We start from the raw sequence: 22,457 nt of genomic DNA on the forward strand, positions 1-22,457 counted from the left end.
ACAAGCACTAAAAGATGACAAACATGATAACCTATTACACCACAAAGCCTGCAGAATGGTGATCATATATGAATTCATTCTACAAAGATATGCTTAAGAAATACGGCTTGTTATTGCGATCCCAAGGACAGTCACACTCAAGTACGGAAATTAGAGTGACTAATCAACTCCCTCTCCTGAAAATAACCTAAACATGACAGCGATTGAGACCGGGGTTACTGCAGTGGGGAATATGAGCCGGAGCTCCGGACCTGGCAAATTCAGTTTCCTCAGTCATCAAAGAAAACGGCATATGCCTTCATAAGTATGCCATGAGGTTGAACCATCAGCTTGGAAAAAGCACAAGTACCTTAGGTCTTAACACTGGAAGCTGGTTTTTGGCAAGGGCAGGGCACCTCTGCGGAATGTAAAACAGCAGCTCTTCTAACCTTCCAGACGTCATGGGTACACTGAAGCAACCCCACCAGGCCAAAGTGCTATGCCTAGTTTCAGGAAAAGGAACTAAGCAAACGGAGCTGGGCCACGGAGACAAACACCAGGGGTTCGCAGACACGCCCCAAAGTCCCCGCTCTACTTCTCCACCCTTTAAGCACTTGTGTAAAGAGACCCTGTTTCTCGCCCCACCCTCTTCATACCTCACAAATGCTCCCTGCACAGGGAGGGCGACTGGGGTTCCGTTAAAGGCACCGCCTTGGGCTTCGGAGGCCTAGTACCGCCCGGGCCCTATCATGCTCCTGGCCTCCTCCAAAACACACCCCAGGGGAATGAGACAATTCTGACGATTTCATTCACCAGCCTCGCTTTAAGGGTCCAGAAGGGCTTAACGCATTTTTTTTTTTTTTTTAAACGCTCTTTCACGGGAGGGGGATGGATGCTCAACCGAAACTAATCCCCTGTGGGTGGCCGAGCCCAGAACACGCCTCTGGAAGCCCGGAAGAGCAGGCTGCCTCGACTGTTTCCTCCTCTCTCGCCCGGCCCTCCCAGCACTTTACCCAGCAGCGGTCTAAGCTGGTTTGGTCTTGGCTTCCCGTGGGTGAAGTGGCCAGATGGAAGATCGACCCTTTACGGGGTGCGGCACCGGAGCTGCGCCCCAAGCTGCATCTCTCTCCCCGTCCCGGCTAGGTCTGAACGGGGCAGCCAGGGAAGGGGCCGGCGGTGGCAACGGCAGCTACTGGCCGCAACGGCCGCTCCGGGCGTCTCGCCCGGGCCCCACGACGCGCCCGCCAGCCTGACATCACAGTGGCCCGTGGGGGGAGGGACGGCCGCGCTCGGCCGGGCCACGGGAGCCGGCGAGAAGGGAGGGAACTCGGGCCCGGCCGGCTGCGGGGAGCCCGGCTCCGAAACTAGGCCCGGCCGCGTCTAACCCGGGGCGGGGGTGGCGCCCAGGGACAGGGGTCACCCGTCCGCTGGCAGCCCGCGCCGAGGGGAGACCGCGCGCCCCCACCCCGCGGAGGCCTCCGCCCTCGCTCACCTGCGCCGCCCGCGCCATCGCACGCTTCGCCGCCAACTCCCCGTAGTCCTGCCGTCGCCGGGCCCCGCAGCCCCGCCCCAGGGCCGAATACCCCCCGCACTGGGAAAAAGTCCTCCGGCGTCCGCGCTGCACCTCGACCCTTGCTGAGCCCGCCGCTAGCCGCCTAGCGCAATCCCCTGGAATGCCCGCGCCCGAGGAGCTGCCACCGGTCGCGCTCGCCCCGTTCGGCCGCCCACGCAGCCTGTCACATGCAGGGCAAGCTCATGGTCGGCCGAGTCGTCCCCTCCCGCGGGCTTTGCGACCGTGCCGTAAGGCAGCCCCTCGCACCGTCGCGACTCCGCTGTGCGTCGCGGTAGCCGCCGGACGGCAGCCATGGCGGCCTTGCGACCCCCGAGGACGGTCCTCCTTCCTCTCTGCCGCCCCTTCTCCGGCGGCGGCTGCCAGCTCGTCCCCGAGCGCGGCGGTGAGCGCAGGGATGCCGCGCCGAGCCGGGTGAGCGTGGTTCCCGGAGAGGTTGGGCCGGGTGTGACCGCGAGGGGCGACAGACCCGAGCCGCGCCCCTCAGGGACACACGTGGGCGCTCACCGTGCGTTGCCGCACTGGCGGCCTCGGCTGAGCTACCCGGGAGCAGGGTCCCCGAGCCGGCACGGGCCTGGCGCGGAGCAGCGTACGCGGCGTGGGGGGACGGGCGCGTGGAGAGTGGGGAGGCCCCGGCACCCCCAAGTGTCCTGCGTCGCCGCCACCCCGGGGCTGTTGACAGAACTTCTGTTAAATAGAGCAGAGTCAGCTAGGAAGTTTACACGTACCTTATTTCTTGTCGAGGATAATTAGTCTTTACATTCAAAGAGCTGTTGATAAGCATAGCGTGTGTGTGTGTGTGTGTGTGTGTGTTCGCGCGCGCTTGGCCTCGTGCAAATTATTAGTGCTTTTCGTCAAGTGATGACAAACTATCGTCATATCTTGTAGGACTTCCAGTTGAACGCTTTTTCTGGTTTGGAAACTGTGTGTGCATATATGCATGTTACTGACCAAAGATGCACAAAGATGAGTATCTTTAGCAGCAAGGGGTGGCGAGCAGTTTTTATAAATTGCACTGCTTTGGGGAAGGATGTTTTGCTTGAGGGAGCCGTAGGCCTTCATTCCAACTGTCACATGAAAATTTGGACTAACGGTGTGGAATGGGCTGCAGGTAGAATATTTAAACGAAGCCTAAAAATACTGGACCTCCCTGGCGGTCCAGTGCGTAAGACTCCGCTCTTCTACTGCAGAGGATGCGAGTTCTATCCCTGGTCGGGGAAGTTCCGCATGCCGCGCGGTGCAGCTACCCCCCCGCCCCAAAAAAAGCATACAAAAACTAACGTTTCATTTGCCAGCAGGCTAAGGAGCGAGGCTGGCAAGCATCCTTTAAACGATAATTAAAGAAGGATAAAAAGAGCCTATTAAGAATTCCAAAACGTGCCTGCCTGTAAATTTTCATTTATTTTGGTCTGTTGCTATTAGCATGCTTTTATAAATGCAGCTTTGAAGTTCTGTCTGGTTTACAGTTTAAACCGGGAGTTACCAGGGCAACTGGGCACCTAGACCCCAAGCCTCTGGCTCAGTTCCCTCATACAGTGGCCGCAGCCCTGACTTCTGTGCCTAGAACATAGAAACCCACCAGCATCTCAGTCTTTGGGCAGAAAGATACTCAACAGGTATCTGAAAATGCTCTGGGAGGGCAAACAACATCAGCCAACAACTGCCCCCAGGGTGAGGACTTAGCCCAACTTCTTTTGTGAACAAGTGCTGGAAAAAAGAAAAGCACCCACACAGGGCTTTCTCTGTTGACATACGGCCTTCTGTTAAAGTAAGCCTTACTGTGGGTCTGATCCTCGAGATGAGACCTCTGCCTTTTGCAGTCCAAGTGACAAGGACCCGGGGCTGCGCAGCTGTTGGACTGCCTACACCTTTGGAGGCGATGATGCCGATGAGGCTGAAGGTGGAGCAGCTGACCCATGAGTCAGAGCAGACCTTCCCCGCTCTAGCCTTACGGCTTGTGTTGTTGTTGTTGTTGATTTATTTGTTTGTTTATTTATTTATTTATTTGCGGTACGCGGGCCTCTCAATGTTGCGGCCTCTCCCGTTGCGGAGCACAGGCTCCGGACGCGCAGGCTCAGCGGCCATGGCTCACGGGCCCAGCAGCTCCGCGGCATGTGGGATCTTCCCGGACCGGGGCACGAACCCGCGTCCCCTGCATCAGCAGGCGGACTCCCAACCGCTGCGCCAGCAGGGAAGCCCTTGTTGTTGTTTTTTAGAATGTGTTTCCCATTACGCTAGGTTTTGGATGGGACGTTAAAGAACAGTTCTTTCCTCAGGGCAATTTGTGTTTCCTATGTAGTTGGCCCCATCTTTGTGTGCTTCCTGAGCACACAGCCGGTTCTCCAGGTAATTAAATTCCTGCAGCAGAGAGAGATTGTTGTCTTTCAGGCTGTGATTTTAAATATTTTTTAAGGTCTTCTTAAAAGTCACAGGTCCTAAACCTTTTGTTTTCTTTATCTAAAGAGATATATTTTAATCCTGTATTTCTAGTTCACCCTATGTATTTTCTCATTCTTTGTTCTTCGCTTGCGTTAAGGAGAACTGCTTTTAGGACCTACACAATTTATTTCCCTCTCTAATCTCTGGCTACCAGTTTATTATTATTATTTATTTATTTATTTTTTGGCCATGCTCTGCGGCTTGCAGGATATTAGTTCCCTGACCAGGGATTAAACCTGGGCCCTCAGCAGTGAAAGCGTAGAGTCCTAACCACTGAGCGGCCAGGGAATTCCCTGGCTACTGTTTTTTTTTAAAAATAAATTTATTTATTTATTTTTGGCTGTGTTGGGTCTTCGTTGCTGTGCGTGGGCTTTCTCTAGTTGCGGCGTGTGGGCTTCTCATTGCGGTGGCTTCTCTTATTGTGGAGCATGGGCTCTAGGCGCACAGGTTTCAGTAATTGTGGCACACGGGCTCAGTAGTTGTGGCACACAGACTTTGTTGTTCTGCAGCATGTGTGATCTTCCCAGACCAGGGCTTGAACCCGTGTCCCCTGCATTGGCAGGTGGATTCTTAACCACTGTGTCACCAGGGAAGTCCCTGGCTACCGGTTTTTAATAGAAAAACATTATAGAACTTAGAGTTAAGCACCACTTTTCCTTCCAAACCCAGATTAAACTGAGCTGTCAAATCAGGAGTTATCTAGCTGCTTTGTACCTGCTTATTCCTTACCTTTGTTGTTTATGTCATTGGTTTACACCTTTGCCTGCACATTTGGAATGATGTGGAAGACTAAGAAATACCAGGGCCCACCCCCAGAGATTTTGATGTGATTGGTCTGGGATGCAGCCTGGGCATCAGGATATTTACTTATTTTCTTAATTTGTCTAGTTGTTTTCCCCCCAGCTCTGTTGAGATAAAACATAAGGATTCTCTCTCTTTTTTTAAAAAATAAATTTATTTATTTATTTATTTATTTATTTTTGGCTGCATTGGGTCTTCATTGCTGCACATGGGCTTTCTCTAGTTGCGGTGAGCAGGGGCTATTCTTCGTTGTGGTGCGCGGGCTTCTCATTGCGGTGGCTTCCCTTGTTGTGGAGTACGGGCTCTAGGTGTGTGGGATTCAGTAGTTGTGGCTCGAGGGCTCTAGAGCATAAGCTCAGTAGTTGTAGTGCACCTCTCCGTGGCATGTGGGATCTTTCTGGACCAGGGATCGAACCCCTGCATTGGCAGGCAGATTCTTAACCACTGTGCCACCAAGGAAATCCAAACATCAGGATTCTTTTTTTTTTTTTTTAATTATTTTTGGCTACATTGGATCTTCATTGCTGCGCGCGGGCTTTCTCTAGTTGCGGCAAGCGGGGGCTACTCTTGTTTGCAATGCGCGGGCTTCTCATTATGGTGACTTCTCTTGTTACGGAGCACGGGCTCTAGGCACGTGGGCTTCAGTAGTTGGGGCTCGCGGGCTCTAGAGCGCAGGCTCAGTAGTTGTGGCGCACGGACTTAGTTGCTCTGTGGCATGTGAGATCTTCCTGGACCAGGGCTCCAACCCGTGTCCCCTTCGTTGGCAGGCAGGTTCTTAAGCACTGTGCCACCAGGGAAGCCCCAAACATCAGGATTCTTAAGGGCAGGTCCAATAAGTTCACAAGTCAGGGAACCACGGTTACATTATATGCATTAATATTTGCTTATAGTCCTGAATTCCGTCACGTTTATACTGATAGTAAACGTTTATCAAGCACTTGCATGCACTCTTCTGAAAACTTTACATATTTTACCTTATTTAAGCTTCAAAATTCTGTCCAGTAGGTGCTTTTATCATCCCCATTTTATAGATGAGATTGAGTAATTACTTTTCAATAATTACTTACTTTTACAGTAAGATTAAACAATTTCAAGATCATAATGCTTGCACTTAAGGAATATACGTGTTATAGTTCCTTTATCCAAAGGATAATGAATTAAAATTTTTCTTCTAGTAATTTTTAGATGAACAAAACAGAGAAACAGGCCCTCAGCATGGAGAGGTAATATTTGCAAATAACAGATAATGGAACTACTGGTGTCACGTTTTGCTTACATTTTCATTAAGGAGAATGATCTCCAAAATCCCCAAGTTTAGATTTGGAATAAACCTCATAGGAAGAAGTTGAAACTCAGGATAAATGAAAAACTGGTGAGAGAGCTAGTCATTGAATTTTAAGGTTAACATGGATATTTCTAGTATTTCAAAGGCTTTCAATAAATAGTTGGAAAACAAAGCTGGGGTGGGAGGACTTAAAAACCATGCAATTTAACTCTGTTATCATAAAGGTGAGGAGATTGGGACCCAGAGATGTAAAGTGACTGGCCTGCTATCACAGAGCAGAGTCAGGATTGAAATCAGTGTTTTCCCACTCTCAGTCCAGTGTTCTGACGCTACCAAATGCTTCTTCTTCACCTACTGAAACAATTACGTGATTTCCCCTTGTTCTGTTAATGTGGAGAATTACTTTGATTTATTGATTTTCTTTTTTGGTTACTTATGGGAAATTTAAAACATGTACAAAGATAGAAGAATATAAAGAATTGCTGGGTATCCAGTACCCTGCTTCTACAGCTATCCACTCATGGCTGTTTATTTCATCCTTACCCCCATCCAGTCCCCCTTCCCAGATAATTTTATGCCAAATAGCAGACATATTTCATTTGTAAGTATTTCAGTATATATCTTTAAAAGATACAGACTTAAATATATGTACATATATGTGTGTGTGTGTATATATATATATATATAACATAATACCATTGTCACACCTAAAATATTATAATTCCTTAATCCCAGCAAATTTCCAATGTTCAGATTTCTTCAGCTGTCTTAGAAATGTCATAAATGTTTTCTTTTACAATTTGCTTGTATCAGCATCCAAATAATGTCTACACATTGAGATTGATTAATATTCTTTTTGTTTTCTTTCAATCTATAGGGTTTGCCTCTATCCCCTTCCTTCTTTTTTGGAATTTTTGAATTTTATTTATTTTTTTATACAGCAGGTTCTTATTAGTTATCTATTTTATACATATTAGTGTATATATGTCAATCCCAATCTCCCAATTCATACCACCACCACCACCACCACCACCACCACCACCACCACCACCCCTCCACTTTCCCCCCTTGGTGTCCATACGTTTGTTCTCTACATCTGTGTCTCTATTTCTGCCCTGCAAACTGGTTATTCTTTACCATTTTTCTAGGTTCCACATATATGTGTTAATATACGATATTTTTTTTCACTTTCTGACTTACTTCACTCTATGACAGTCTCTAGATCCATCCACGTCTCTACAAATGACCCAATTTTGTTCCTTTTTATGGCTGAGTAATACTCCATTGAATATATGTACCACATCTTCTTTATCCATTCATCTGTCGATTGGCATTTAGGTTGCTTCCATGTCCTGGCTGTTGTAAATAGTGCTGCAGTGAACATTGGGGTCCATGTGTCTTTTTGAATTATGGTTTTCTCTGGGTATATGCCCAGTAGTGGGATTGCTGGGTCATATGGTAGTTCTATTTTTAGTTTTTAAAGGAACCTCCATACTGTTCTCCATAGTGGCTGTATCAGTTTACATTCCTACCAACAGTGCAAGAGGGTTCCCTTTTCTCCACACCCTCTCCAGCATTTGTTCTTTGTAGATTTTCTGATGATGCCCATTCTATCTGGTGTGAGGTGATACCTCATTGTAGTTTTGATTTGCACTTCTCTAATAATTAGTGACGATGAACAGCTTTTCATGTGCTTCTTGGCCATCTGTATGTCTTCTTTGGAGAAATGTCTATTTAGGTCTTCTGCCCATTTTTGGATTGGGTTGTTTGTTTAATATTGAGCTGCGGGGCTTCCCTGGTGGCGCAGTGGTTGAGAGTCCGCCTGCCGATGCAGGGGACACAGGTTCATGCCCTGGTCCGGGAAGATCCCACATGCCGCAGAGCGGCTGGGCCCGTGAGCCATGGCTGCTAAGCCTGCGCGTCCGGAGCCTGTGCTCCGCAACGGGAGAGGCCACAACAGTGAGAGGCCTGCATACCGCAAAAAAAAAAAAAAAAAAAAAAAATTGAGCTGCATGAGTTGTTTATATATTTTGGAGATTAATCCTTTGTCCATTGATTCATTTGCAAATATTTTCTCCCATTCTGAGGGTTGTCTTTTCGACTTGTTTGTAGTTTTCTTTGCTTTGCAAAAGCTTTTAAGTTTCATTAGGTCCCATTTGTTTATTTTTGTTTTTATTTCCATTACTCTAGGAGGTGGATCAAATAAGATCTTGCTGTGATTTGTGTCAAAGAGTGGCCTTCCTATGTTTTCCTCTAAGAGTTTTATAGTGTCTGGTCTTACATTTAGGTCTCTAATCCATTTTAAGTTTACTTTTGTGTATGGTGTTAGGGAGTGTTCTAATTTCATTCTTCTACCTGTAGCTGTCCAGTTTTCCCAGCACCACTTATTGAAGAGACTGTCTTTTCCCCATTGTATATCCTTGCCTCCTTTGTCATAGATTAGTTGACTATAGGTGCATGGGTTTATCTCTGGGCTTTCTATCCTGTTCCATTGATCTATATTTCTGTTTTTGTGCCAGTACCATATTGTCTTGATTACTGTAGCTTTGTAGTATAGTCTGAAGTCAGGGAGTCTGATTCCTCCAGCTCCATTTTTTTCCCTCAAGACTGCTTTGGCTATTCGGGGTCTTTTGTGTCTCCCTACAAATTTTAAGATTTTTTTGTTCTAGTTCTGTAAAAAATGCCACTGGTAATTTGATAGGGATTGCATTGAATTTGTAGATTGCTTTGGGTAGTATAGTCATTTTCACAATATTGATTCTTCCAATCCAAGAACATCGTGTATCTCTCCACCTCTTTGTGTCATCTTTGATTTCTTTCATCATTGTCTTATAGTTTTCTGAGTACAGGTCTTTTACCTCCTTAGGTAGGTTTATTCCTAGGTATTTTATTCTTTTTGTTGCAGTGGTGAATGGGATTATTTCCTTAATTTCTCTTTCTGATCTTTCATTGTTAGTGTATAGGAATGCAAGAGATTTCTGTGCATTAATTTTGTATCCTGCAACTTTACCAAATTGATTAGCTCTAGTAGTTTTCTGGTGGCATCTTTAGGATTCTCTATGTATAGTGTCATGTCATCTGCAAACACTGACAGTTGTACTTCTTCTTTTCCAATTTGTATTCCTTTTATTTCTTTTTCTTCTCTGATTGCCATGGCTAGGACTTCCAAAACTATGTTGAATAAGAGTGGCAAGAGTGGACATCCTTGTCTTGTTCCTGATCTTAGAGGAAATGCTTTCAGTTTTTCACCATTGAGGACGATGTTGGCTGTGGGTTTGTCATATATGGCCTTTATTATGTTGAGGTAGGTTCCCTCTATGCCCAGTTTCTGGGGAGTTTTTATCATAAATGGGTGTTGAATTTTGTCAAAAGCTTTCTCTGCATCTATTGAGATGATGATATGGTTTTTATTCTTCAGTTTGTTAATATGGTGTATCACATTGATTTGTGTAGATTGAAGAATCCTTGCATCCCTGGGATAAATCCCACTTGATCATGGTGTATGAGCCTTTTAATGTGTTGTTGGATTCTGTTTGCTAGTATTTGTTGAGGATTTTTGCATCTATATTCATCAGTGATATTTGTCTGTAATTTTCTTTTTTTGTAGTATCTTTGTCTGGTTTTGGTATCAGGGTGATGGTGGCCTCACAGAATGAATTTGGGAGTGTTCCTTCCTCTGCAATTTTTTGGAAGAGTTTGAGAAGGATGGGTGTTAGCTCTTCTCTAAATGTTGATAGAATTCACCTGTGAAGCCATCTGGTCCTGGATTTTTGTTTGTTGGAAGATTTTAAATCACAGTTTCAATTTCATTACTTGTGATTGTTCTGTTTATATTTTCTAATTCTTCCTGGTTTAGTCTTGGAAGATTATATCTTTCTAAGAATTTGTCCATTTCTTCCAGGTGGTCCATTTTACTGGCATAGAGTTGCTTGTAGTAGTCTCTTATGATGCTTTGTATTTCTGTGGTGTCCGTTGTAACTTCTCCTTTTTTTTTTTTTTTTTTTGGCTATGTTGGGTCTTTGTTGCTGCGCGTGGACTTTCTCTAGTTGTGGTGAGCGGGGGCTACTCTTTGTTGTGGTGCGCAGGCTTCTCATTGTGGTGGTTCCTCTTGTTGCGGAGCACAGGCTCTAGGTGTGCAGGCTTCAGTAGTTGTGGCGTGTGGGCTCAGCAGTTGTGGTGCATGGGCTTAGTTGCTCCGCAGCATGTGGGATCTTCCCGGACCAGGGCTCGAACCCATGTCCCCTGCATTGGCAGGCAGATTCTTAACCACTGTGCCACCAGGGAAGCCCTAACTTCTCCTTTTTCATTTCTAATTTTATTGACTTGAGTCCTCTCCCTCTTTTTCTTGATGAGTCTGGCTAAAGATTTATCAATTTTTTTTATCTTCTCAAAGAACCAGCTTTTAGTTTTATTGATCTTTGCTAATGTGTTCTTTGTTTCTATTTCATTTATTTCTGCTCTGATCTTTGTGATTTCTTTCCTTCTACTAACTTTGGGTTTTGTTTGTTCTACTTTCTCTAGTTCCTTTAGGTGTAAGATTAGATTGTTTATTTGAGATTTTTCTTGTTTTTTGACATAGGCTTGTATTGTTATAAACTTCCCTGTTAAAACTGCTTTTGCTGCATCCCATAGGTTTTAGAAAGATTTTTTTTTTTTTTTTTTTTTTTTTTTTGCGGTATGCGGGCCTCTCATTGTTGTGGCCTCTCCCATTGCGGAGCACAGGCTCTGGAGGCGCAGGCTCAGCGGCCATGGCTCATGGGCCGAGCCGCTCCGCGGCATGTGGGATCTTCCTGGACCAGGGCACAAACCCGTGTCCCCTGCGTCGGCAGGCGGACTCTCAACCACTGCGCCACCAGGCAAGCCCTTCCCATAGGTTAACTTTTTTTTTTTCCCACCAAATGTATTTATTTATTTATTTATGGCTGTGTTGGGTCTTCGTTTCTGTGCATGGGCTTTCTCTAGTTGTGGCAAGCGGGGATCACTCTTCATCGTGGTGCGCAGGCCTCTCACTATCGTGGCCTCCGTTGCTGCGGAGCACAGGCTCCAGACGCGCAGGCTCAGTAATTGTGGCTCACGGGCCCAGGTGCCCTGCGGCATGCGGGATCTTCCCAGACCAGGGCTCGAACCCGTGTCCCCTAGCATAGGCAGGCAGATTCTCAACCACTGCGCCACCAGGGAAGCCCTCCCATAGGTTTTAGATTGTCGTGTTTTCGTTGTAATTTGTCTGTAGGTAATTTTTTATTTTCTCTTTGATCTCTTCAATGATCTCTTGGTTATTTAGTAACGTATTGTTTAGCCTCCATGTGTTTGTGTTTTTTACGTTTTTTTCCCTGTAATTGATTTCTAATCTCATAGTGTTGTGGTCGGAAAAGGTGCTTGATATGATTTCAATTTTCTTAAATTTACTGAGGCTTGATTTGTGACCCAAGATGTGATCTATCCTGGAGAATGTTCTGTGTGCACTTGAGAAGAAAGTGTAATCTGCTGTTTTTGGATGGAATGTCCTATAAATATCAGTTAAATCTATCTGGTCTATTGTGTCATTTAAAGCTTGTGTTTCTTATTAATTTTCTGTCTGGATGATCTGTCCATTGGTGTACGTGAGGTGTTAAAGTCCCCCACTATTATTGTGTTACTGTCAATTTCCTCTTTTGTAGCTGTTAGCAGTTGCCTTATGCATTGAGGTGCTCCTATGTTGGCTGCATATATATTTATAATTGTTATATCTTCTTCTTGGATTGATCCCGTGATCATTATGTAGTGTCCTTCCTTGTCTCTTGTAACATTCTTTAGTTTAAAGTCTATTTTATCTGATATGAGTATAGCTACTCCAGCTTTCTTTTGATTTCCATTTGCATGGAATATCTTTTTCCATCCCCTCACTTTCAGTCTGTACGTGTCCCTAGGTGTGAAGTGGGTCTTGTAGACAGCATATATATGGGTCTTGTTTTTGTATCCATTCAGCAAGCCTGTGTCTTTTGGTTGGAGCATTTAATCCATTCACGTTTAAGGTAATTATCGATATGTATGTTCCTATTATCATTTTCTTAATTGTTATGGGTTTGTTTTTGTAGGTCCTTTTCTTCTCTTGTGTTTCCCACTTAGAGAAGTTCCTTTAGCATTTGTTGTAGAGCTGGTTTGGTGGTGCTGAATTCTCTTAGCTTTTGCTTGTCTGTAAAGCTTTTGATTTCTCCATCAAATCTGAATGAGATCCTTGCTGGGTAGAGTAATCTTGGTTGTAGGTTCTTCCCTTTCATCACTTTAAATATATCATGCCACTCTCTTCTGGCTTGTAGAGTTTCTCCTGAGAAATCAGCTGTTAACCTTATAGGAGTTCCCTTGTATGTTATTTGTCCTTTTTCCCTTGTTGCTTTCAGTAATTTTTCTTTGTCTTTAATTTTTGCCAGTTTGATTGCTGTGTGTCTCAGCGTGTCTCTCCTTGGGTTTATCCTGCCTGGGACTCTCTGCGCTTCCTGGACTTGGCTGGCTATTTCCTTTCCCATGTTAGGGAAGTTTTCGACTATAATCTCTTCAAATATTTTCTCTGGTCCTTTCTCTGTTCTCCTTCTGGGACCCCTATAATGCTAATGTTGTTGCGTTTAATGTTGTCCCAGAGGTCTCTTAGGCTGTCTTCATGCCTTTTCGTTCTTTTGTCTTTATTCTGTTCCATGGCAGTGAATTCCACCATTCTACCTTCCAGGTCTCTTACGTGTTCTTCTGCCTCAGTTATTCTGCTATTGGTTCCTTCTAGTGTAGTTTTCATTTCAGTTATTGTATTGTTCATCTCTATTTGTTTGTTCTTTAATTCTTCTAGGTCTTTGTTCAACATTTCTTGCATCTTCTTGATCTTTGCCTCCATTCTTTTTCCGAGGTCCTGGATCATATTCACTATCATTATTCTGAATTGTTTTTGGAAGGTTGCCTATCTCCACTTCATTTAGTTGTTTTTTCTGGGGTTTTATCTTGTTCCCTCATCTGGTACAAAGTCCTCTGCCTTTTCATTTTGTCTGTCTTTCTGTGAATGTGGTTTTCCTTCCACAGGCTGCAGGATTGTAGTTTTTCTTGCTTCTGCTGTCTGCCCTCTGGTGATTGAGGCTATCTAAGAGGCTTGTGCAAGTTTCCTCGTGGGAGGGACTGGTGGTGGGGAGAGCTGGGTGTTGCTCTGGTGGGCCGAGCTCAGTAAAACTTTAAACGGCTTGTTTGCTGATGGGTGGGGCTGGGTTCCCTCCATGTTGGTTGTTTGGCCTGAGGCGACCCAGCACTGGAGCCTACCTGGGCTCTTTCGTGGGGCTAATGGCGGACTCTGGGAGGGCTCACGCCAAGGAATACTTCCCAGAACTTCTGCCGCCAGTGTCCTTGTCCCCACAGTGAGCCACAGCCACCACCACCCCGCCTCTGCAGGAGACCCTCCAACACTAGCAGGTAGGTCTGGTTCAGTCTCCTATGGGGTCACTGCTCCTTCCCCTGGGTCCTAATGCGCACACTACTTTGTGTGTGCCCTCCAAGAGTGGAGTCTCTGTTTCCCCCAGTCCTGTCTAAGTCCTGCAGTCAAATCCCACTAGCCTTCAAAGTCTGATTCTCTAGGAATTCCTCCTCCTGTTGCCGGACCCCCAGGTTGGGAAGCCTGATGTGGGGCTCAGAACCTTCACTCCAGTGGGTGTACTTCTGTGGTATAAGTGTTCTCCAGTTTGTGAGTCACCCACCCAGCAGTTATGGGATTTGATTTTACTGTGATTGCGCCCCTCCTACCATCTCATTGCAGCTTCTCCTTTGTCTTTGGATGTGGGGTATCTTTTTTGGTGAGTTCCAGTGTCTTCCTGTCGATGATTGTTCAGCAGTTAGTTGTGATTCTGGTCCCCTTCCTTTTTTTAAAGCAGTTTATCTGGGGCTGCTGAGGGGAGTGTGTCCTTTGGAGTTTCTCATAGTCTGGATTTTGCTGATTGCATTCCCATGGTGTAATTTAACATGGTCCTCTGACCTGTGTGTTTCCTGTAAACAGACAGCTGCACTCTAGAGCCTTGACTTCATGTGGATTTGACTTTTTTATTTTTGAGAAGACTACTTCATTGGTTATTGATTTTCTGATGTTAAACCAATCTTGCACTCCCAGTATAAACCCAGCTTGGTCCTGATGTAATGGCCCTTTTGTGTACTGCTGAATTTAGTGTGCTGATTTGTCTAGCATCCGTCTAGAATGACAGGCTGGGGGCTCCAACCCTCCAGAAGGGAAAGGCTTTCAGTTCCCATCCCAGGAGGGTTAGGACTCTAGACCAGGAAACACGCCGAGAACACTGAATCTGGCCAACATCTGTTCCTTTCATTGTTACCCGTTGGTTTCCCCAGTGGCTGGCAGTGAAACTTTAACTCACAGAGGAGCTTTGTGTTGTGTACAGGCACTTCTGGGAAGGAAGGCACTGGAGAAAAAGGTCTCCCACTCCAAATCCCGGCTTCCAGAAGGACAGGCCCCAGGGTGGGAGTGTGCTGGCAGAGCTCTGGAGCCTGCTGCAAGGCAGAAGGGATGGAGAGCCAGGCTGGGCCTGCAGAGCTGAACAAGGAGAGGCCTGGTGTGGGGCTGCCCAGCCTGGCAGTTTACAGTTACAGAGAAAAAACTGGAAGGTTCATCACCACCCCACCCCCCAGTAATGAAAACTCAGTGTGACCAGTAAGAGCATGTGTGGTCCTCCGCGGAGCTGTTAGGTCCGGCACGCCTTCCCGCGCGCGCACGTGCCTGCCACTCCAGGCCTCAGGAAGCTGTGCACTGTATGCTTTTGCTGTAAAAACCATAAATTATGGTAATTATTCAAACCTCAAAGGGATTCTTTCTTTTCCTCCCCCAAGCCCCTTCCTCTCCCTTTTAAATAGCAGGTCTTGGGTGAACAAAGACAATATATGTTTATGGGGAGAGTAGAAGGACTACTTCTGCCATAATTGAAGATACAATCTCTCAAATTACAGTGGAAAACTGAGGATGATTGAAGGAGTTGGTTCACGGAGTTCACATATAAACTGTAAAGTAGTTTATAAGCAATAACTAAAAGATGCGTATGGGAAAGTAACTGAATACCCCAGCTCCTCTTTGAGCTTGCCTTGTTACGCATGGGCAGCTGGGGTGGCTTCTTTAGCATTTCTTGGTAGGGAACCTGTAAGAATAGATGGGGTACAGTTCTGGGAGATAGTAAAGCAGGTAAACAGGTGCAGTTAGGGTGGAACCGACGCCTTTGTCTCCTTGCTGCTGGCAGAGCTGACGTCTCCAAGGGGTGTTGTGCAGCCTCCCCAGCTTGGAGGAGGGGAAGGAACCCCATCGTGCAACAGAAGTTCACAGCAGGGGACCCAGGCTGGCTCCGTTTCTGTCTCCACTCACTGGATCCCTTTGTGTGAATCACCTTCAGTTTCTAAGAATATCTGAATACCACAGATGCAAAGGCTGTGTGGGAAAAGTCCAGAAATATTTGCAGAAAAGTAGGGTTTTTTTCTTAAAAGCTTTTTTAAAAGGAAAATGTGGTAACCATATATTATTCTTAGAATGATGGATAAAACATTAAAGATCTATGTGTTACGGTCCTGCCTTTCTTTTTTTTTCTTTTTTTTTTTTTTGGCAGTACGCGGGCCTCTCACTGCTGTGGCCTCTCCCGTTGCGGAGCACAGGCTCCGGATGCGCAGGCTCAGCGGCCATGGCTCACGGGCCCAGCCGCTCCGTGGCATGTGGGATCTTCCCGGACCGGGGCACGAACCTGTGTCCCCTGCATTGGCAGGCGGACTCTCAACCACTGCGCCACCAGGGAAGCCCCTGCCTTTACTTTCTAAAAAGGATTTTTTTTTTTTTTTGCGGTACGCAGGCCTCTCATTGTTGTGGCCTCTCCTGTTGCGGAGCACAGGCTCCGGACGTGCAGGCCCAGCAGCCATGGCTCACGGGCCCAGCCGCTCCGCGGCATGTGGGATCTTCCCGGACCGGGGCACGAACTCGTGTCCCTTGCATTGGCAGGCAGACTCTCAACCACTGTGCCACCAGGGAAGCCCTAAAAAGGATTTTTAAGTCAGTCTAGTATCAAGTTAGTATATTTCACCCCTGCTGATGAGGAGCATAGTTTCAGGTCTTAGGTAGCAGATCAGGATGCCTTTCTGCTAGTGGGGCCCTATCACTTTCACACACGAAGGATGAGTTCAGTCCCTTCTTGGGGACTTGCTGGCCCTTCATTTAGAACTTTCCACTCTGGCTGTGCCTCTTACGGCTCAATTTTGCTTCCCAGTGACAACAAGAGAGACACTCTTTTTTTTTTTTTGCGGTACGAGGGCCTCTCACTGTTGTGGCCTCTCCCGTTGCGGAGCACAGGCTCCGGACGCGCAGGCTTAGCAGCCATGGCTCACGGGCCCAGCCGCTCTGCGGCATGTGGGATCTTCCCGGACCAGGGCACGAACCCGTGTCCCCTGCACTGGCAGGCGGACTCTACCACTGCGCCACCAGGGAAGCCCAAGAGAGACACTCTTTAGAAGAACTAGACAAAAGTAAAAATGGTCAAAGATAAAGATGTTTGAATCTGCAAGAAGAAATGAAATAGCCATGCTGAACTAGTCAGTAGGGTGTAGTAGTCCGGTGTGGAGTGTGAACTGGCCACGCAGAGGTGACAGCTACGTCGAGGCTTCTCCCCGTCTCCCGCTGTCCCTCTCCAGCAGCCGGTCAGCCTGGCTTTCCACTTCCCCTGCAGCTCTGACGTGTCCACCTGCAGCAGTGCCTCCCTGTTCTTCCACCACGTGTAAGTCGCACTCCAGAACACGCAGCCACTCAGTGTGCTTCTGCTTCTCTGATTATACAGCCTTTGAGAGTTTCCTGGAAAACCTAGAAACTCGTCAAGAACTAGCAGTTACATAAGGAACACGCTTGGCGGTGTTGCCTTCTGGCTCCGTCAGAACTTCTCAGCGTTCTGGTGCTAGTTATCAGTGATTGCCATATCGAGTTAAACTTTGCTAGGGACTTCCCTGGTGGTCCAGTGGTTGAGAATCCACCTGCCAATTCAGGGGGCGCGGGTTCTGTCTGTGGTTGGGGAACTAAGATCCCGCATGCCACGGGGCAACTAAGCCCTCCTGCCAGTTACTGAGCCCATGCGCTCTGGAGCCCGTGCGCCTCAACGAAAGATAACATGCTGCAGCTAAGATCCGACACAGCCCAAAATAAATAAAATAAATAAATAAATATTAAGGAAAAAAAAACTTTGCTAGATGTTTCTCCACCAAATCGTTCATGTAAATCAAGCTTTTTGAAGATGAAGGGATTTCTCTGCATAAGCATAGAGAAAGTGAACAGGAAAGATTTTTTTTTTTTTTTTTTTTTTTTTTTTGGCATTACGTGGGCTTCTCACTGCTGTGGCCTCTCCCGTTGTGGAGCACAGGCTCCGGACGCGCAGGCCCAGCAGCCATGGCTCACGGGCCCAGCCGCTCCGCGGCACGCGGGATCCTCCCGGACCGGGGCACGAACCCGTGTCCCCTGCATCGGCAGGCGGACTCTCAACCACTGCGCCACCAGGGAAGCCCAGGAAAGATTTTTTTTTTTTGTGGTACGCGGGCCTCTCACTGTTGTGGCCTCTCCCGTTGTGGAGCACAGGCTCCGGACGTGCAGGCTCAGCGGCCATGGCTCACGGGCCCAGCTGCTCCATGGCATGTGGGATCCTCCCGGACCGGGGCACGAACCCGCGTCCCCTGCATCAGCAGGCGGACCCCCAACCACTGCACCACCAGGGAAGCCCGGGAAAGATTTTTAACAACTGGGAAGAGCATTCCTCCAACTAGTGCTTGTTACGACCAGAGAGATGCAGTTCCTGCCCCCATGGGCTTGCAGTCTAGTGGGGGAAACATGTGTTTCCTCACGTCGCCAGGGGCTCAGGATGCCCTGGAGATGCGCCATGGAGCCTGAAGCCAGTGAAGGGGACGAGATGAGAGAGGGATTCAGGGAGAACATAAGCAGAGTTCCCGAGGACGGTCAGAAATCAGCTGTCCTGTTATTAAAGGACGTTCCGGTGGGTGGACGGGGAAGCCGAGATGGGGCAGGCCTGGCCTGCTAGACCACAGTGAGGATTGATCCTGAGGGTAATGCGTAGTCACTGACGGCTTTTAAGGGAAGAAGTAGCACGGTTAGGTTGAATGATTTGGAGCGATCGCTCTGGCTGCAGTCTGGAGAATCGGTGGGCGTGGGGCGGGCTTCTGGAGGCAGTTGGAGCTGCACGCACTAGCTGACTGCAGAACTGAAGTGGAGCCTCCAGCCTGCCGCCGAGGCCCGAGGCCCGAGGCCCGGGGCAGCTGGCACAGGAGGTAGTCGGAGCCGCTGCAGCTACAGCTGCAGCTGTTTGAACCCTTCAAGGGCCTGGTGGGAGGGTGCCAGAGTTAAGTGCTGCTTGGGCCTGGAAATCTGTAAGCTTATTCCCTGGGCCACAGAGAAGAAGGCTTCTCAGAAGATAGTACTCGACTCCCTTTAACTTCCATCAGCTGTGGGCTCTTGCGTCTTCTGCAGCTGTGAGAAAAATTCATCTTAATAAAAATGTTTGCCTCAGTTATGAAATAAGCTAGCATGAAGCACGAGAAGGTTTTAGTTCTAACAGCTTCATTCTCCAGAAGTCTGAAGATAATAAAAGAAAAAGTAAAGTATTGGAAGCAGCAGAGCCTGCTAAAATTCATTGCTCAGAAATGAGGCTAATTACACAGAATTCTTATGGCAAAAACTGCACACAGAATTTTAGAAAATATTTTAAGATTTTCTTTTCCTTACTAGTTTTCTAATACACACTTATATTTGCTTGTTTCTAGATGACATTAACTACAGGAAACAAACTTTTTTTATTATGTTGATAATTTTGGACGTTCTGTTAAGTTTCTTGTATATCCTCATAAATATCTTTAGGAAAATTAAAAACATTTTTAGGCATTTAAACTAATGGTGTAAATTTTAGCTCTCTAAAGAGTACTGAAGGGACTTCCCTGGTGGTCCAGTGGCTAAGGCAACGCGCTCCCAATGCAGGGGGCCCGGGTTCGATCCCTGGTCAGGGAACTAGATCTCTCATGCTGCAACTAAGAGCTGTCACAGCCAAATAAATATTTTTTAAAATAATAAAATAAAAATAAATAGTACTAAAGGGTAACAAAATAAGCCACCCCGAAATAGGCCACTTTGGCATAAAGATTATTTTGCGCTAAAAGCACTTGAAAGACAGCAGGTGCAAGAGGGGCACTGTGACCTCCCCCTTTTCTTCCTTTAGGCAGGAGACAAACCTCCCGCGTGAAAGCCGCCCTTCCTAAAGCAGGAGCGAAACGTGTTCTTATCACCAGAGAGTGACAGAGGTCTGTGCAGACGGATCTTGGTAAAATAGCTCCTACCTTCCTTTAGTCCCTCTTCCACAGTGGCTACTTTTTTTTTTTTTTTTTTTTTTTTTTTGCGGCACGCGGGCCTCTCTCTGTTGTGGCCTCTCCCGTTGCGGAGCACAGGCTCCGGACGTGCAGGCTCAGCGGCCATGGCTCACGGGCCCAGCCGCTCCGCGGCACGTGGGATCTTCCCAGACCAGGGCACGAACCCGTGTCCCCTGCATCGGCAGGCGGACTCGCAACCACTGCGCCACCAGGGAAGCCCTCACAGTGGCTACTTTTTGTTCAGCCTGGTATATAGGCAGTTGGGCTATCTGCTTTTTGGGGTCTTCATTTTCCTATGGGTGCTCCCATGTGTACATAAAAAAATCTATATGGTTTTCTTTTGTTAATCTGTTTTATGTTAGTTTGACTCTCAGGCCCGTTTAGAGACTCTCAGAGAGGAGAGGGAGAGTTTGCCTCCCTTACTAAAAGTTGGATTATAACTGTCTCTGCTCCTGAGGTTATTTGCGTCTATCTCTACCATACCTGGATGGCAGAAATAACATATATGGTATTTCTGCACATCTCTTCCCAGCTCCTTGTTCAGTAACATCACGTTGCTAGCTTGAAGTTGTCCATGGTGGAAGCCATCGCACTATGGAAATTGGCAAATTCTCCAAATCAGGGCTTGACTTACTGTTCCGTTGATTGTCCAGACTCAGGAAAGTGAAGGATAAAATGTTAGTACACCTGACCCTTGAACAATGCGTGTTTGAACTTCGCGGATCCACTTAACGCTCAGATTTTTTTCTGTAGTACTATATACTCTCAGGTTGGTTCAGTCTGCAGATATGGCACCTCTGGTATGGAGGGCCGACTGTAAAGTTGTGTGCAGATTTTTGACTGTATGGAGGGTCGGCACCCCCGACCCCTAAGTTGTTTGAGGGTCAACTGTAATGTGAATTAAATTAAGAAGTATACCTTGGGACTTCCTGGTGGTCAAGTGGTTAAGACTCCATGCTCCCAATGCAGGGGCCTGGGTTCGATCCCTGGTCAGGGAACTAGATCCCGTGTGCCGCAACTAAGACCCGGCACAGCCAAATAAATAAATAAATACTAAAAAAAAAAAAAAAAAAGTAGTGTATCTTGTCGGTTGACATCATATTGTGAATAAACCAAACTGAGAAAATATTCTTCCAGTATTTGAAAGCTGTTATCCATTTCATCAAAGAAATCATTTGTGGACTTCCCTGGTGGCGCAGTGGTTAAGAGTCCGCCTGCCAATGCAGGGGACACGGGTTCGAGCCCTGGTCCAGCAAGATCCTACATGCCGCGGAGCAACTAAGCCTGTGTACCACAACTAGTGAGCCTGCACTCTAGAGCCCGCGTGCCTAGAGCCCGTGCTCTGCAACAAGAGAAGCCACCGCAATGAGAAGCCTGCGCACCAGAACAAAGAGTAGCCCCCGCTCGCCACAACTAGAGAAAGCCAGTGTGCAGCAACAGAGACCCAACGCAGCCAAAAATAAATAAATAAATAAATTACAAAAAAAATCATTTGTGTCCTTGACAAATAGGTGAGGTCAGTAGGTCTTGTTCACCCTACTTCTTTTTTTTTTCTTTTAATTAATTAATTTATTTTTGGCTGCGTTGGGTCTTCGTTGCTGCACGCGGGCTTTCTCTAGTTGTGGCGAGCGGGGGCTACTCTTTGTTGCGGTGCGCGGGCTTCTCATTGTGGTGGCTTCTCTTGTTGAGGATCACGGGCTCTAGGCGTGCGGGCTTCAGTAGTTGCGGCATGCCGGCTCAGTAGTTGTGGCTCACGGGCTCTAGAGCACAGGCTCAGTAGTTATGGTAGACAGGCTTAGTTGCTCCGCGACATGTGGGATCTTCCCGGACCAGGGTTGAACCCGTGTCCCCTGCATTGGCAGACGGATTCTTAACCACTGTGCCACCAGGGAAGTCCTCTATCAATCTTTTTTTTCCCCAGTCAAATGCTGTATTCTTTTACCTAATCTGTCAAGGGTCCTTAAAATTTTGAAATTTTGTTTAAAAGATAGTTTTCTAGAAACGTTTTGAGAGTCTGAGGGAATCATATGTACTTTTCAACATTTCCTGCTCATCACTTATTCTAGACTCAAAATAGTTTTCTAAATAGTAAGCATTCCTTTTTAAAATATATATTTATTTATTTTGGCTGCGCTGGGTCTTTGTTGTGGCCCTCGGGCTCATCTGGTTGTGGCGCTTAGTTGAGGTATGTGGGATCTTAGTTCCAGGGATTGAACCTGGGATCGAACCCGGGCCCCCTGCATTGGGAGCGTGGAGTCTTAACCACTGGACCACCAGGGAAGTCCCAAAATAGTAAGCATTCTAATGCTGAGCTGAACATGCCACAGATTTTTAATAAAATATTATACATGCCAGTGTTGTCCTAAAGGCAGAGCTATAATGTGTTATAACTCAGAAACTCTGTGTTCTCAAATGTAAGAAGAAGCTTTTTGCATGAGTGGATGTCTCTGCATATTTTGTAATATAACTTGACCTGCTGAACTCTGGGCGGTGATGGTAGAGCGGATGTAACCTGCTCAGGTGTTCTCTGTGGTCTGAACTATCCACGCTAGGTGGCTACACCAAGCTTTGTAACCCACTTCCCGACCAAACCCGCTGCTATCCTTGTCATGTTTTAAATTCTTCCTATTTTTAGACTGCCTAGGAATTTAGAAGATTTAGGAAGGTCATAGCATCCCAGACAAGGAGAGGGCCGCTGGGTAGTGCTGCATTTAGCACAGTCTCCTTCAGTTAATGCCACGTTCTTGGGACGCTTGGTGTAGGTTGGTGGTGCTTAGTGGCCGCTGTCAAAGCGAAAACTAACTGACAGTGTTTCCTGAGGAGTGACTTGGTTTCCTTTCTCAGTCTACGCTTGGTTCTTTACTCTAATTGTCCAGGCTTGAGTCCAGGGACCGGAAGATGGTCAGACCCGCACCAGGGAGAGGAGCGCTGAGGACTGTCCACCAGGCTGAGCTTCCGCCTCGCGTCTCCTTTGCTCCCCTGGTGCTCTTACCA

At 47.0% G+C, this 22,457-nt stretch overlaps 1 protein-coding gene across 2 annotated transcripts in view; it reads left to right on the forward strand.

Moving 5' to 3' along the window:
- The first annotated feature begins 1,837 nt into the window (after positions 1-1,837).
- COA8 (cytochrome c oxidase assembly factor 8) overlaps positions 1,838-22,457 on the forward strand; it is a 36,006-nt gene continuing 15,386 nt past the window's right edge. For both annotated transcript variants that reach the window (XM_079700279.1, XM_079700278.1), the window contains exon 1: positions 1,838-1,963. In XM_079700279.1, the coding sequence (XP_079556405.1) occupies positions 1,844-1,963 (120 nt within the window). In that variant the 5' untranslated portion in view covers positions 1,838-1,843. The remainder of the gene's footprint in view (positions 1,964-22,457) is intronic.

The sequence above is a fragment of the Hyperoodon ampullatus genome (assembly GCF_949752795.1).
Source record: "Hyperoodon ampullatus genome assembly, chromosome: 3".
In the NCBI taxonomy this organism is placed as follows: domain Eukaryota; kingdom Metazoa; phylum Chordata; class Mammalia; order Artiodactyla; family Ziphiidae; genus Hyperoodon; species Hyperoodon ampullatus.